The sequence below is a fragment of the Rattus rattus genome, chromosome 8, assembly GCF_011064425.1.
Source record: "Rattus rattus isolate New Zealand chromosome 8, Rrattus_CSIRO_v1, whole genome shotgun sequence".
Lineage (NCBI taxonomy): Eukaryota > Metazoa > Chordata > Mammalia > Rodentia > Muridae > Rattus > Rattus rattus.
Window position 1 is genome coordinate 72,865,989 of NC_046161.1, and position 17,500 is coordinate 72,883,488.

At 44.5% G+C, this 17,500-nt stretch overlaps 1 protein-coding gene across 1 annotated transcript in view; it reads left to right on the forward strand.

Moving 5' to 3' along the window:
- The first annotated feature begins 5,797 nt into the window (after nt 1-5,797).
- The window catches only part of Cd109 (CD109 molecule), a 108,137-nt gene continuing 96,434 nt past the window's right edge, over nt 5,798-17,500 (forward strand). The window contains exons 1-2 of the mRNA XM_032911187.1: nt 5,798-5,950; nt 6,952-7,124. Of these exons, the coding sequence (XP_032767078.1) occupies nt 5,880-5,950; nt 6,952-7,124 (244 nt within the window). The 5' untranslated portion in view covers nt 5,798-5,879. The remainder of the gene's footprint in view (nt 5,951-6,951; nt 7,125-17,500) is intronic.

Consider the following 17,500-nt stretch of genomic DNA (forward strand, 5'->3'; position numbering starts at 1 on the left):
TGTGCCAAGAAGACTGGCTCAACGTGGGAGAAATCACTGACCTCCAGGATATATGATGTGTTGTGGACAGTGATTGAGTAGGAGAGATTACCTTTCCCTCTCTAGGCAAGTGGGTTTTGACACAGGAGGCTCTCAGTTTACCCATAAAAGAGTCTTGGGTGGCCAAGGTCCACTTCTGACAGTCTGGCTCTGACCTACGAGTTCCTTTTAATAGAAGTGGACAGAGGGGGAAGTGGGCATTTGGAACAGGGCAGAACTGTAGGAGGAGACGCTCGGTAGTCTAAGCATCCAGTCAGTGTTCTCCATCTTCCTTCTCTTTCTTCCTTGTTAGGTGGCTTTTGGCTTCTGAGTTGCTTAGTGTGAATCCGTGCTGTGACCGAGAGAGCCAAAGGTTAAGGCTCCCTTGAGGCATCTCCTCTACTTAACAGGCACATCTCACCCAGAATTTATGCCAAGGTATTTGTCTATTCTAGTTCCCAGCCCTGTTGGAAAAGAAACAGACAAGAAACGGGGGGAAATGGGTAGTTTTTCAGTAACCAATCTACTCATTTCTAAGGCAAGTTGGCAGTCTTACAGAATTGTGTCCGTAAGTCAGAAGTGGACAATGAGGTTAAAGGTAAGGAACACCAAGAGTCTAGAATGTAGATGTAGCACATGTCTGGAGTCTCTGCACTTAGGGTGATGATTTTAAGGTGACACTGAGTCATCCTGTCTCAAATCACAAAAACAACAGGCTGTTGTAGCACATCCCTTTAACCCCAGAACTTGGGAGAGAGAGGCGGGCAGATCTCTGTGAATTTGAGACCTCAAATATATGGTGAGTTGAAGCCACCCAGGGTTATACAGTGAGACCCTGTTTCAAACAAACAAACAAACAAACAAACAAACAAACAAATACCATAAAACTCCCCAAACCAACCTGCCCACAAAAACCAAATGTAAGATAAAAACTATAAAAAACCAAAACCAAAACCATCTAAATCAATTCAAAACAAAACAACAATACAGCTAAAATGTGTGTAAGAGAGCAAAGAAAAACATTGGGTCAATGTGACAAGTGCTTTCTTTTGCTAAAATATATTGAGGATGGGCATGGTGGTACATACCTTGAATCCCAGCACTCAGGAGGCAGAGGCTTGAGGACTCGTGGATCTCTGTGAGTTCAAGGCCAGCCCGGTCTACACAGTGAGTTCCGGGACAGTCAGAGATACATAGAGTACCCTGTCTTATCCCCTTCCATTGGTGGTAGGGGTGCACAGAGAGATGTCTCAGTGAGTTAAAGGTGTCTACAACAATCTTCGTGATCTGAGTCCATTCCCTGTGACCCACATGATGGAAGGAGAGAACTGACCCCTGAAAGTTACCCTCTGACTTCCACACACGCATGCCATAGCATGCACATGTATTTTTAAAAGCTAACATATGAAATGATAGCTTTCATGCGACATTTCCATACATGTATGGCATTGTTCCTTGCTCATATTCTTCCCCTCATATCTTCTGTCCTTCTCACTGATTCCCCTCCTCCCTCTGAAAAAGTTTCCCATCCACACGACTCTCTTTCGTGTCAATATGACAATTCTGACACTTAGGTGACGTTGGCCAGGTTTAAAAATGTTGACAGAGTCTTGGCTCTGCTTCCTTTGACAAATACACACATTACAAATTAAATTCTGTTTTTTAAAAACATGAAATTACATATGCAGAGAGCCTAACTCACACAGTAAAGACAAGGAATTCTGTAAGGCAGTACAAAGACTAAACACAGCTCAAAGTCAGTAGTCCTCTCCTGCAGTATTCTATCCCTGGAAGGAGCCATTTAAACTCAGATGTTTCTTTCTTGGCATTTCTAGATCGTTCAATTTCTTTTCTTTTCTTTTTTTTAACCACATGGTCCTCTATTCATTGATGCCTTAATCTTTCTTAAGACATGGCCATCTGGGTTACAATTTGAAATTTGTGATTAAGTTTTCCTGTAGTTGAGTATTGATCACTTTTTAGGTTGGACTTTTTATTTTTTATTGGATATATTTCTTTATTTACATTTTCAAATGTTATTCCCTTTCCTGGTTTCCTGTCCACAAGTAGGTTGGACTTATTAATATCCTTATATTTTGTTTTAGTACAAAAATCAATATTGAAAAATGCAGACATACAGGAAATAGAGACTGAAGTGACCCCCCCCCACATACCTATAGTCAGCTTTAGACATTAACACTGGGTTGCACAGTCCCCCATCTCTGCCCTTGCTCTCAGAGTACTGTGCACCGTAGAAAATAAGTTAGCATGTAAGCCCTCTATGTTCACATCGCTGTGCCGACAACCTGTTACCATCCAGCAGCCCCAGCAGCGCTCTCCCACCTTCCCTATCCATTAAGCTCTCAATCCCTACTCTCCATAGCCCAGTCCACCAGATACTTTCTATCTTCTCGATCTAGGAAGCTCATGTTCTCAGAAACATGTAAGATTGACACTTTATGACTTGCTTATTTAATAGAGAGTAATATTAGCCCATGTTGTAGTGTGTGTCAGAGTTTCCCTCCCTTTGGATTTGATATATTTTATTTATCCATGAATTGATCCTTGGGCTGCTTCCAACTTTTGTTGATTCTGAGCAATACTGTTAAGAACACGAGTGTGCAAACAGGCGAGTGAGTTTGTTCTCTCAGTTCTTGTGGGTGTAAATTCAGTGGAATCGTGGATATGCTGACGCTCTGCACAGCTTCCCATAGCAGCTCTATGGATGTTCCTGCTAGTGACATATACCCACATCTATCTGTATATGTCATAGAAGAGCCTGGTTTTCTCTGTATCGTCCCCTAATAATTTGTTAATTTAAAATTTGTTTTAGAGACAGGGTTTCTTTCTGTATATGGCCTTGGCTGTCCCAGAACTCGTTCTGTAGACCAGGCTGGCCTCTAACTCACAGAGATCCTCCTGCCTCTGCCTCCTCAGTGCTGAGATAAAAGGTGTGCACTACCACTGCTCTGCTATTTTAAATCGTTTGATAGCCAATAAGCCTAGAGTTATTTTCCTTGTGCATTTATGAAAGTTAAAAGACCTTTAAAATCAATCATATCCGAGACAATTAAAACATCATTTAACACCCTGTCGGTAGACACACATTTAATTGCTTCACAAATTAAAGGCCCTCCTTCTCCTTTACGTTTGTATATAGAGCCAAATAAGGTTTGCACATTGCTCCTAGGTTCCACCCCCCACACACCTCCGTCCTGGGATCTGACTATGTAGCAACCGCTGGCCTGGAACTCCCTCTGTAGACCAGGCTGGCCACAAAGTCAGAGAGAAGATGTCTGCCTCTGCCCTTCTGAGATCAAAGCGTGCACCATAGACTCCAGACAAAGCAGTTATTTTCAAAAGTCTGTTAGAGCCATGGTTTCTGTTGGGTGTGTGCTGCCTGCCTGCAGTCCCAGTGCTCTGGGGGAAGAATGACCAGGCTGGAGGCAGCTTGCAGTAAAGCAAGATGGCTTTCTTTCCGCCTATCGCCTATCTCATCTTCCTCATCCTGCAGGGCTCCTTCCACCCACATGGTCCCTTGTTTACTTTCTTTTTTTCGTATAGTTACTCCAGGTTATTTCTCAATGTGATTTGAACATGTGCTTTGCTGGTATCTAAGGAGGTCAGAAAAGGGCATTGATCACCTGGAGCTGGAATTAAGACAGTCGTGAGCTGCCATGTGGTGTGTGTGTGTGTGTGTGTGTGTGTGTGTGTGTGTGTGTGTGTGTGTGTGTGCATGCGCGTGTGCTGGAAAGTGATTTCAGGTCCTCTGCAAGAACAGCTGATACTCTAACCACCGAGTTGTCCCCAGGCCCTTATTCCTGATTTGATGGGAGTGCTTTGAGCTATGATCATTGGTGTGCGCTGAGGTGGGGCAAACATGTGGAAAGAGTGGCATTGGCTATGGTTCACTTAGTGTCCATGGTGAGAAAGAAGAGAATGTTGGTGCTCGAGTGGCTAGAGAAGTTACTTTTCTTATTTCTGTGATAAAAGTTGATCAAAAACCAGTTGGGGGGGGGAGGGCTTATCTTATCCCATAGTTTAAGAAGGGATAAAGTCCACCTCACTGGAGGGTGTATGAAGGCAGGGAGGAGGTAAGCCAGTTAGTCCAAAGGGCTTTTTCTTTTTCTTTCTTTTTTCTCATTAGAGTGCCCCTAATTGCCCCTACCTGGAGACTCGATGGACTACTTACTGTCTGTGGGTGGAAAGAAGAGTTGCAGTTTCCACCCACGACCGGCTGAATCAACATCCACATCTTGATGTGACTCTCTCGCACACTGGAGTGTGACAAACACAGATTTAGACCTTGGCTCGTTCCCACACTCAAACCTGCTCCTCCTCCCTGAGACCAGTAGTCTAGCATAACAGCTGTGCCAAGAGCCAGCTGCACCCCAGGGCACATTCAGAGCTTCCCACCAGACCCAAGTCCCGTTTGCACAGGAAGATGACCACTAACAATAGGCTGCCCTTAGGACAGGACATCTTCAGATGATCAGCAGGGTGAACCAGGCCGAGACAGGAAGGGAGGAAAGCAATTCTATGCTCCCAAACTCAGTTTGTCCAGGTGCCGCCTCCCCCTATTTTAGCAGACAGCTAAAACATTCAATCTTTCTCCAGTTGCGTTTTGGTTCCAAACTAGACCGTTATGATCTAAAATACCTTTTGGGAACGAGAAAGTTAAAGTCGTCAGGGACTGAATGTGCCTATTTTCCTAGTCTTCGGCAGTTCCTTGCTTTTATGAGGGTAGCCATGGTGAAACTGAGTCATCTGAAGACAGGGGTGGTGCCAAGTAGAGTGTGAGGGAGGCAGCCTCAGAAAACCTGGGTTCAGAAAGGCAGTGACCAGTAAGTGACGGGCACCAACAGATGCTGGCCACCTTCATTCCCAGTGCCACACGTCTCTCAGGACCTTAACTAGGTTCTGACAAATTGCTACAAACTCAGGCTTCTAATGAGCACTTTCGGCAGAAAATGTGTTTAGCGATAATTACAAGGATACAGTCATTTTCCCAAGCAGTCACTTCTGAGGTTCAAGTGGCATCACCTAACTTTTAACTTGTGCCAGAACCTCCCCTCCCCCACCATGTTCCCCTTTCCTTCTTTCCCTCCCCACCCTCTGCTCTCTTTAAATAAAAACTAGGTGCTGGGATCACACTCAGGGGTGGGCACCCTTTTTAAAATTAGAGAAACCATAACATTTTCTTAGGGAGTTAAGTATACACCAACTTTTATCCTAAGAAAAGTTTCCCCTCCCCCGTTTACATACATATACAGTAAACAACTACCAATATAGACCCACCCGTGTGTGTGTATGTGTGTGTGTGTGTGTGTGTGTGTGTGTGTGTGTGTGTGTGTGTGTAGGCACACGGCACGCGAACGCTTGCCATTTTCCTAAACTTCTGACTCATCGTCTGGAGGACAACGATTGACTTTTTTCCACTTCACATAGCTGCCATGGGATGCCGCTCACAAGGATGGGCCTGTTTATTCTCTCCGAGCATCGCTGGTAGAGCGCTAGAGTAAACAAACCCCAGGTTCCCGGTGGCCGAGGAAGTGGGCGCTCTCTGTTCTCCCTTGGGAGCAGGGAAGGTGGGGCCAGGTTGTGGCCACCGCGTGTAGAGACCGCTTTTCTCAGCCACGGGACGCGCGACGTTAGCTAGGGAGAAGCCAGAAGCGCCATTGTGATGCAGCGGGATGGGTGGAGCCATCAAGTCTCAATTTAGATTCCTCTGCTTTTAGGCGCGCCCATTTCAGATTGCTAAACCCTGGTGTGAAGCGGGACAGGCCAGGGCAAGAGGTGGCCAGCCACACCCCGCAGGGCGCGCACTTGGCGGGCTGCAGACCCCACAGGCAGACGCCGAGATGCGCAATCCGAGGCTCCTGAGCGCTGCCCACCTTCTCAGCGTGTGCGTGGTCGCGGTGGCCGCCCACGGGTAGGAGCGCGGGCTGGAGGGCGCCGGAGCAGGGGATGCGCGGCGTGCCGGACCCACCAGGGGGGCTTTCTTTTGGGTCCTTCTGCTGTGACAACTTGCCAAAGAACGTCGTTCTAGCTGTAGTCTCCGCTGCTCTGCCTTTTGCCTCACAACTTGTTGCTTCTCAATATTGTGCCTCTTTTTTCAGAGACTTTTTCTAAACTGGATGTTTCTAGTGTGACACTGTCAGTATGACTGAGGTGACCGGAGTCTGATGAGAATGCTGTAACAGAGACTGTAGGAAGATTAACAAGAATTAGACTGTATAAAGTGCTCCATTTCTTAAGTGTTTTTTTTTCCAGCAAAAAAAAAAAAATCATTTTTACGTGTGCGTGTGCGTGTGCGTGTGTGTGTGTTCATTTGTAGCTTAGACCGAGGGACCCTGGGCAGCCCTACTTCACTTTTGAGGGGTAGGAGTCTAGGCGTGCATTACCACTCCCGGCCTTTCTTGCTTCTTAACCTGGAAATTTCACTACTGGTATTTTATTTTCAGGTGGTGATTTCAATCAATCGGGTCAGTTAGATGATTTTTTTTTTCTCCGCTCTTCCTTGGGTGTATAGCTAAGTACGAAGATTTGAGCAGGATGAATCATAAATCTAGGGGTGTGTGTGTGTGTGTGTGTGTGTGTGTGTGTGCGCATGTGTGCACACACACACACACACTCGTGCGCGTGCTTCCTAAGAAAATAACGTGGGGATGAAGTCACACTAATGAGGCTTGGAGACTTGCATTTTGCACTGACTTCTGCATGCCTTATTTTTTCCTTTTGGCTCCTGTGCATATGAACTGTTTGAGGAATTACGGTTTTTGTAGCATTTTACCGGTTTACTAGACAGCAGAGGCACCACGTTCACTGTAATTACTGAGTGGAGCAGTGTGGAGGCCCTCTCTCTTTCAGCGTGATGACAGTGGGGTGTGTGCAAGTAAGAGACTTTGTTTTTCTTTTGTTGGCAACTCTTAGGTCCCGCTTTCTGGTGACAGTCCCAGGAATCATCAGACCCGGAGCAAATATGACTATTGGGGTGGAACTCCTGCAAAATAGCCCCCCGCAGGTCCTTGTAAAGGCTCGGGTGCTCAAGATAGCTTCCAACCGATCGACCACTGTCCTGGAAGCAGAAGGAGTCTTTAACAGAGGTAAGATACGCTGCACTGTCTAACCGCCATACTTGGACTATGGTGACAGAGCCCCGGCCTAAGCAACACAACAAAGGGACACGCACACATCTGCAGTGACTGCCACAAGGTCTGACTGATTCTAACGCCCGTGAAGTCTGAAATTGTCCCTGAGTGTTCCACCAAGTGGACAAAGAGCCAGGTTCCTCCCGTGTCTGGCTGCATCACGTCAGACCGCAGGGGAAGAACATCCGGAGTTTCCTCCGGGGGAGGTGTTTGCGGGCTTGACCTGGACGCAGTGCCTGCCACCATTGCTCATATATAGACAGTAGGGACGCTGGGAAACACAGGCGAGGGTTTGCCCAGAGAATGGGCAGACATAGATGCACGTCTCACAGAACACCGCGGTGATTGGGTGCAGTGGATTTTATTAAGTAAGCCAGTGGGAAGCAGAGAAGGTGGACGTAGTCCAGGTTTATCGAACAACAACAAAAAACCACAAACAAACAAACAAACAAACAAACAAACACACACTCCAATAGCTTAGAAGTGGTGTGAGTGTGGAAGGAGGAAGAAAGTCATGTGAAAAAGTGTCAGACAATTATAGAACCAACATCTTTTGTTTCAAGTTTGAGTTCTAATCTGGCCCAAGGTTATATTAGGCCTAGCAGTATCATATATATATAATATATATATATATATATATATATATAATATATATATATTTTTTTTCTACTATTAAGGGAAAATTAAACCTAGGGACTATTAATACACAAAACATCTTTTTTCCACTAAAATGGGTACATATATTCTGCCTTTTTTTCTGATTACAAGAACACTTATAGATCCAGTGAGTGCAACTTGTTAAGCATTGTCAATAAAAGCAAAAAAAAAAAAAAAAAGCCAAGTGCAAACACTGTTAACTAATGTGTACTTACACCAGAAACTGAGTTGTAAATGCCCCTACTGTTGAGCTGTTTATTTATTTATTTATTTATTTATTTATTTATTTATTTATTTATGGATTTCACAATGATTCCTTACATAAAAATTTATGCTTTACCAGCATAGAAAAAAAAATGAAAGATATCACAGAGTGAGGTAGAAGTGTATGCATATCTGTCGCTTTTTCTCTACAGGAAGTTGACTGGGCGGGTAGGGGAATTTAAGCTGGGAAAGGGTTATATGTGTTCTGGCTGGCTGTTTCCCACTATGGGAGCAAAGTGAGGGAGGTTATTTCCCTGGGGAGGAAATACAGATTGGTTCTTAACGTCTGGACTGTTTGGGGTGTGTGTGTGTGTGTGTGTGTGTGCGCACGCGCACGTGCATGAATACGTACAGGCAGGAGGACAAGCCATGGATCATTTACTTGGGAGCCATCCACCTTATTTTTGAGATAGGATCTCTCCTAGACCTGGAGCTTGCAGACGACGTTGGCTTTTAGAACTACTGTGATTCTAAGGAGGTCCCCTGACTGTTCTGTGTGTCAGATTCCTCAGCGGCACAATGGAGGTAATGCAGCTGTCCGTCTTGTGCAGTTATCAAACCTTCTAGGATGTAGTCCTCCTAGGCATTTGTTACGCAGTAGCTGCTGACATTGGTAGTGCTAGCCGTGAAGACGCAGATATAGAAGACCCATCCTTTCACACACGGGGACAGGCCTTACTTTGTATTGTTGGACTTAACCATTTCTAAAAATGAGCAAGCCCTTGCTTATGGTAGTGGCTAAAGAAACACTGGGGTTGGGGTTGGGGTTGGGGATTTAGCTCAGCGGTAGAGCACTTGCCTAGCAAGTGCAAGGCCCTGGGTTCGGTCCCCAGCTCCGAAAAACAAAACAAAACAAAAACAAAACAAAACAAAACAAAACACTGGGGTGAGTATCAAACCAAAGGCAATTTCACCTTCATTATTTATACAAGCAGAATGTATGGTTTTGACGGCAGTTTTCCTGAAATGGACAGGTCCAGAGGAACGTGAGTGATTTGGACAGATGTTTGGGCTTTGCTTGGACATTTACACATTCTTATTTTACTTTCTAGATTTATTTATATTTTTATTTTATGGATGTGAGTGTTTTGTCCAAATGTTTGAATGTGTGCCGTGTATATGCAGTGACTGAGAGGACCAGAAGAGGGGGTCAGATCCTTTAGAACCTGTGTTGAGGACTGCTGCGAACCACCCTGTGGTTTCTGGGAATTGAACTGAGGGCCCCTGTTCTCTGAACTGCCGAGCCACCGCCCTAAGCCTACACTCTTATTTTAGAATTCTGCTCTTTCCCACACGTCTTTATCACTTTCCTCTGTAATAAATAGCAACTGCATTAGGGATGCATATTAATTATGGCTTGGTTTTGATGCTATTATTAGATTTTGTGTTTAACTTTGGAGAGCTACTCCCCCATATGTCCAAGGTTATAATGGAAGACCCTGCCCTGGACTGGGATGGTTCTTTAAAAAAGAAAGTGGGAGAATACCGCTGTTCTCACGGGGAGTCTCTTGATTCTGTTGACATATCAGGTCACTGAAGCTGACATTGCGAGAAGCTCTCTCCCGCTTTGAAAGGACAGTCTTACTGTACAGTGGGGGGCTGTTATTGTTCTCCAAGCAGATGCTTCCTTCCTGAAATGAGGCTTGAGGATGAAGGTGTTCCTGTCTTCTCCTCACGTCCTTAGCTTTATCTGACTTCTGCAGTCCTGACAGTTTGCTGACGAAGGAGACTTCTGCAGGGCCTCAATCTTTATGGAATTTGCATTCTGTATTTTCCCATCAGATAAGTTCAAACAAGTTCATCTTCGGTCTGTTTGGTTCCATCAATTCCCTCACGAAAAGGTTGGTTTTGATAGCGTTATCATCTAGCAGAGGTAAGAAGAGGGATGCTTTTGAGTGATTAGAAAAATCCCTGCGCCAGGCTTACACAATTTGCTTAACTTAAATTTTTGGGTGGACTTTAGTTGGGCGTGTGTGTGTGTGTGTGTGTGTGTGTGTGTGGTATGTTTTGAGACAGGTCACATCCATCCAAGGCTGGCCTTGAAGTCATTGTGCAGCTGAGGTGAGCATTGAACTTTCGATCCTCCTGCCTCAGCTTTCCAAGAGCTAGGCCTACAGGCATGCACCATCAAGCCCTAAAACAAGAATATACTTTATTACAGGTAGAAGAGGATGGCTTATTTTCATGAAATAATTTACTTTTTTGACATAGATGGGGGTGATCTGGTAATGTGTGTGAATAGCAGTCTTTTAGAAAAAAAATGTCTTCTAAGCTTTGTGGAGTTCTGCCTTAATTATGTTGTTCAGCTCCTCATCTTCATGAACTTCATCTACGCAGTTCTTTGTCTTTCTGTCATGTGTAAGAGGTCGTTCTGCTAACACCATCAAACATCGCGAGGTCTCGGCAGGTGCTGTGCTCAGCAGGTGCTGTGTGGAGAAGGAGAGGCTGGCCTTCCTCCTCTTGGGTGAAGAGTGAGCCTTCCTGTTCCTCTTCTTGGTTCTCTTTCCTTTGTGTCCTTGGAATCAACCTTTCTTTCTTGTTCCCTTCTTTCCCCTGGAACACTTTGTAACTGTCTCCTATTTTTTTTCAAACAAAATTTACTTCAAATAACAAACAATAACCTTTCCCTCAGCCAAAGAATTTTCTGCCACCAGTTCCCAGTCAACCTGGAAACCAAGAAAAAAGCCTAGGGGTGGGAAGGGAAGGCTGGTGAGGTGGCTCAGAAGGTAAGGGCACAGGCTGTGCTTCCAGAGGACCCTGGTTCAATTTCCAGCACCCGTGTGTCAGTTTCATGTCTGGAACGTTAGTTCCAGAGGATCTGACACCCTCATACAGACATACATGCAAGCAAAACACCAATGTATGTAAAAAAAAAGGAAGTAAAAACAGGAATCATTAAAAAACATTAAAAGGAAAAGAAAAAACAAAGGCTGAACTGAAGATGCCAACTGAAACATTTGGGAACCCCGCCTGAGCATCTCTGGCGAATCTCTATTTGGTCTCTTTGAGATGGGGTCTCACTATAGATCCTTGGCTGGTCTGGAGATCAAAAAGTAGACCAGGCTGGCCTTGAACTCAGAGACATGCTCCTGCCTCCGTTCTTTGCCTTCTCATTGCAACTCTGGGAAGAAATTGTTTCCATATCTTTGTCCTCTGATAACTTGGATTTTTGATTTTTGTGCTTAACTCTTGGAGAGTGACTGGCATCTGTTGATTTTACTTTTTAAGAAGGAAAGCACTGGGCCTGGAGAGACGGCTCAGCAGTTAGGAGCACTTGCTGCTGTGGCAGGGGACCTGAGTTCCGTTCCCAGCACCACTCACACTGAGCAGCTCATAACTATCTATACTTCTAGGTCTAGGGCATCCCACAGCCTCTTCTGGACTCTGTGGGCGTGTGCAAGCATGCGGCGCACACACACAGACTCAGGCACATTCTCGTAAAATAAAAATACATTTTTAAACATTAAAAATCTCTCCTCTAAAAGTTTTCTCTTTCTGAGTATGGAAGACTTTTTATTTTCCATCATTGTAAGGAAGGGGAATTTTAAATATTTGAGGTATTAGTTGAAAAATGAAAAAAAAATCACACAGCTCTGTTAGGACGGTCCCTGTGGTAGAGACAATGCTGTCAAATGTACCTTCGATCTGTGCAGATCAAGATCTGTTCCACAGGTTTTGTGAAAGAACATTAATTAGTGTAGAGCGTGGGAGGATCCCAAGGCAGGTTCATACAGGCAATTCTGCACGAAGAACTCGGTCTAAACCTGTAGCTACATGGGAACTACTTCTAAACGATGTAGGCTCTTCATTCACACATCTGTGCCATTGTGTGGGGTTGATATTTGTAGGGGTGGATACTGGGGGTAAAGGGCCACATCAGATACTGGCCGTTCTATCTAATGTTTTCTTTGACTGTGGGGCATGAATACTACTGTAGGCTTTAGTTTCGTCATCTGATAAATAATGGTTTCTTACTTTACGTGATTTATATACTTATTGGATTAAATGAATCTATCTATCTATCTATCTATCTATCTATCTATCTATCTATCTATCTATCTATCTATCTATCTATCTATCTGAGACAGGGTTTCTCTGTGTAGCTCTTGCTGTCCTGGAAGTTGCTCTGTAGACTAAGCTGGCCTCAAACTAAGATATCTGGATACCTCTGCCTTCTGAGTGCTGGGATTAAAGACACACACACCACCACCAGGCTGAGAAGAAATATTTAAAGCACTCAGCAGGAACTGTTTGAGAAAGTATTAGCTACTGTTATTGGAGGAGAATACCAATAACTCATGTCCAAGGTGGTTATCAATCTCTTATTGAGATGACCCTGAAATTGAGATAATAAGAAGGCATATATGTCGTTAAGAGGCACCAAGAAGGCATTTAGTACATTAATTTTTTTGTTTGCTTATAATACTGAGGACACTTTAATTTTTACAAATGGATGAAATAGGCATTCAGAAATAAGAGGAAATAGCCAGTTTCCCTGACAAAGACATCAGTAAATGATGAGGCCTGAACCTGAGGTTGGTTCTGTCTGGGCTGCAGAGATTGGAGATATATTGTACCTATCTTTCCCTAGAGCAGTGATTCTCAACCTTCCTGATGCTTTGACCTTTTAGTACAGTTCTTCATGTTGTGGTGTCCCCCAACCATAAAATTATTCGTCTTGCTACTTCATAACTGTATTTTTGCTACTGTTATGAATCATAATCTAAACATTTGTGTTTCCTGATGATCTTAGGAGATCCATGTTTAAGGGTCATTTGACCTCCAAAAGTATTGGGACCCATAAGTTGAGAGCCATTGCTCTAAATCATCTTCCGGTTTGCTTGCAGTCGACTAGACTTGCATCTTATGAGACCTCATGTGGATCTAAAGAACTGCAAGTTGAGTTCAGCCTGGAAATACACACCTGTAGTTTGAGCACATAAAAGGCTGAAACAAAAAGATAGAGTTTGAGACCAGCATGGGCTACATAACAAGACCAAATGGACAATCATGACAATAACAAAAGAATTGTAAGATGGAATGCCACCTTTTCTCTGGACTTAGTTATGGTCACTGTAGAGTTTTGGACTTGGAAGGGGACATCAGAGCTAAATCAACTCAATTACCTAAGGCTGAGGAGAAGCCTGGTATCTGGGGCCCTGCCCAAAGTCAAATTGCTCGTTGCTGGCAAAGCTGGAAATGGATCCTACTTCTCCAAAGAGTGCAACGTTCTTCCCTCTGTCCTCTAGAAAACTCCCACAACATATGCACAAGCTATGTCTAAGACCTAAAGTATACTTACAAATGTTGATTCTTCTCATATGGAAGAAAAACAAAAGGCTGGTGAAGCTTAAAACCACCTGAGTCCTGTGCAGTGTCCTCTGTTAGCTCAGGTAGAGTCGCTCCTGATGGACCTGCTGAGGAGAGGTGAGAGAACTGGTCAGGGAATAGCAGAGATCTAAGTTCTATTCCCGGTTTCTCAGGGTGAGAACTGCATTTATAAAGTATAGATTCACGGCCTCCCTTTGGACTCGGCTAAGGTCCAAGTACCTAAGTCTGTGTTGCCGTCATCACAGTTGATTCTCAGCACCATGAGAGGAGAACACTGACCTGCTAGTGTCTCCCAAATTCCCCTTGGCTGAGCTTTGGAAAGCTGGTGAGTGAGAGGCAAGCCCCAGCAGGTTTGATGACTCAAAGACTCTGAGGGAAGGCCCCTCCTGAATCTCTGTGCTTGCTTTTCAAGTACCTCCCAACTCTTAGCAGAGAAGCGACATGGTTAGGGGTTTGACTGTGAATCAGGGATTGAATGAGGTTGAGGGTAAACACGCTAATTTTTGAAACTTCAGGTTAAACATGCACTGCTCATCTAACGCTGAATGAGTCACTGTCCTCATGACTCACTGAAGGGCTGGGGTGGAAAGAGAAAGCAGATCCTGGAAGAATCTGGGCTGGGTAACTGTTGAGCCCTTATAATTTGTTAGGTCGGTTTTGTAATGCTAAAGCTTTCCTGTTCCCAAAGGCGCTTCTTTTCTTTAACATTCCATGCATGAATGAAGGGTAGGAGTAGGAGGAAGGATAGTACTGGAGGATCTGGAAGACGAACATTTGAAGTTAAAATCGTAGAGCTGAGTGGGTGTGGTAGCTCTTACCTTCCATCTCAGAGCTTGGAGGCCGAGGGAGGAGGATTGCCGAGAGTTTGAGGCCAGTGTGGGTAACAGTGTCAAGAGTAGGGGCCTTGCACTTGCTAGGCAAGCACTCTACCGCTGAGCTAAATCCCCAACCCCGTCAAGAGTTTCAATGGGTTACCTTGTTTCAAGAAATCAAAGTTGGGCTGGAGAGATGTCTCAGAGGTTAAGAACACTGAGTGCTCTTCCAGATGTCCTGAGTTCAATTCCCAGCAACCACAGGGTGGCTCACAACCATCTGTAATGGGGATATGATGCCCTCTTTTGGTGTGTCTGAAGACAGCGGCAGTGTACTCACATACAGAAATAAATAAATCTTAAAAAAAAAAAAAAGAAAAATAAATCAAACTCATTGGGCAGTGGTGGCCTGCATTGTTAAGCCCAGCACTCCAGAGGAAGAGGCAGGTGGATATCCAGGTTTGAGGCTAGCCTAACCTACAGAGCAAGTTTTAGGACAGCCAGGGCTATACAGAAACGCTCTCAAAAACAAGACGAAACAAAACAAAACAAAACAAAACAAAACCCCAAACCAAACCAAACCAAACCAAACCAAAACTCTACCAAACAAACAAAGAAACTGAATTCTACACTCCCCAAAAGAGCGTAGAGACACTGTTATCTTCTCCTTTTAGAGAGCTACAGGCGCCCATTCATAACCCCTTGCTTGGCTCTGATGTAGTCGATGTTTGCTGGGAACCACTGTTCCGCACTTTAGAGAGGGGATGGCAGGGTGTCCTGGAGGAATGGGCTGACTTGCCCCGTGGCAGTTGGAGTAGTGCCTGAGGGGCAGATTGCAGTTTCCGTATGCGTTTTCTGAGTGAGTCTGGGGAGGCAGCCAGGTGGAAGCATCTGATAAATGGTTTTCAAATTGTATCTGGGGGAAGAATTTAAGGCATTGTTTTCATAAAGACTAATAGGATGTAAGATATCAAGAGTATCTGAGCTGCACAAGAGAACATGGCCGAGATGGCAGACGTGTGCATGAGGAATGGAAGGCCTGGGTGGAGTGGACACGGGTAGGTGGAGGACAGTGACCTTCCAGAGAGCCAGGAGCGAGAGAAAAGAAAGTCCCAGGCAGGAAGATTCTTCCAGTTCTTTTTGACAGAGTCTCTCCGGGTAGCCCAGGCTGACCTCAAACTTGTCATCCTCCTGCCTCTTTTTCTGAGAGTGCTGAGGTATGCACATGTGCATTCCCTCCCCGGAGTGCCTTTTCATTTGATGAGAGAGAAAACTGAAGGGTAAAGCAAGAAATAATTTCTGAGAGAAGCACAAGGTTACAGTGGAATTTAAGGAAGACGTTGCCACAGTCACCACCTTCCTCTAAATCGTGTAGGGGTGGCTACCTTCTTCTGGGAAGTGGGGCCAGGGAGAGGAATGTCAAAAAGGAGGACAAGCCGAGCTCTTCCCTGGTGGTGTCCTATGTGGACCACGGCTGGATTGTGAGACATTGGAACAAAAGGGCTGGGCTGTCCGCACGTGTGTGTGTGTGTGTGTGTGTGTGTGTGTGTGCTGTTTGTGATGGCACTGTGCCTCTTTAGAGGCATAAGGGGATGGGATGAGTTTACTCCCACCATGCTTGTTGGTGTATGAGGTGGAATTCTGATTCCTCATTTTTGACTCATCCTATTTTGGTCTGGGTCAAGATAACAATCGTATGAAAACGTAGTGATAGATGACAGAGCTTGAAGGAGGGCTGGGGTGAGTCCCAGTCTTGGTTTTTTGTTTTTTGTTTTAACTTTTCATAGGAGAGTTTGGGAATTGACTTTGTCTAGATTCTTAGTGTGTATTGCTTGTGCAAAATGAAGTATTTCACGATGACATTTTCATAAATATCTCTCATGTACTTGCCCATGTTCCCCTCCCTTCTTTTGTTCCCACATCTCCTGGTTGTCTCCTTTCTTTCATGTCATATATATATGCACATATACACATGTATATATGTATATATGTGTTCGTGTGTGTGTGTGTGTGTGTTGTGTGTGTGTGTCCCAGATTCTTTGTATGAGAGGAAACACATAGTGTTTGCTGCTCCCCATCCATCGCCTTAGTCTGCCTGCCAGGCCCTGGGTGAAATAGCTCTAAGATCTAGTGGGGGAATAGCAGTGGGTAACTGGTGGACAGGTCTGTGGGATTTTTTGTTTGAGGAAATGATTCATGAATTAAAATCTAAAAGCCAGACTGAGTGGTGGAGAAGTTGGAGTAAGGAATGTCTTCTAAGAATACGCCGTAGCTTCCTTGTAGCAGGCAGAGGTAGGGAGTTATGTTCATGAACATGTAGCCACAGAATTGTTTAGCATTGCTGTGTTGAAATATGTGCTAAATATCTTAGGAATATAGACATGGCATTCACTATATTCAGTGTTTTGAGTACTTATTGTGTGCCAAACTTTATGCAATTACGTTGCAATGACTGTTTGGGAAATAATCCCTGGGCCCACACCATCCTATCGGGAGGCACAAATGGGAGTTGTAAAGCCACATTGAAATGGAACTCTCTTGAAACACCCAGCAATAGTGGTTACTGAGTGTCGCTGACGTGAGGGCTACATGAGAAACGTTTTGGCACTGAACCATCCAATGTGGGAGCCATTAGTTATGTGCAGTAGGTTTTTTAAATTAAATTTTGATCATCATCATCACTATTATTATTATTATTATTTAGACAGGGTCTCACTGTGCAGCCCTGGATGGCCTAGAGCTTGCTGTGAAAACTATGTTTGGCCTCAGATTCACAGAGATTTACATATTTCTACCTATGGGGTATTGGGATTAAAGACATGTACCACCGTGCCCCACCTCACAAGTCGTTTTTGAATATGTGGAATGAGGCTTGTGTGACTTGAGATGAGCTATGACCATAAAGTATATACTGGATTTTGAATATTGCTATCAAAAGAATTAAACTCATAACGTTATATACACATGATTGATGACAGTGTTTTGAACACACTGGGCTAAGATATATTGTTAAATTTAATTTCACTCAATTGTTTTACAGCATTGATCACAATACCTGACACAGTAACATCTCACAGATGGTCAGCTAGCTGGCTTTTTCTTGGCATTTCCCAGTGGCAGCTGTGGAGGCTCCCACCTCCTTCTGAGCACAAACGTGCCCTCTCTCTGTTGTTGGCTTTTGTGGACATTCAACCTTGTTCTTTAAGGAAGGAGAGGGGAGTCTCCCCACAGCGCACCACATACCACAGGGGGATGACAGCCTTTTCC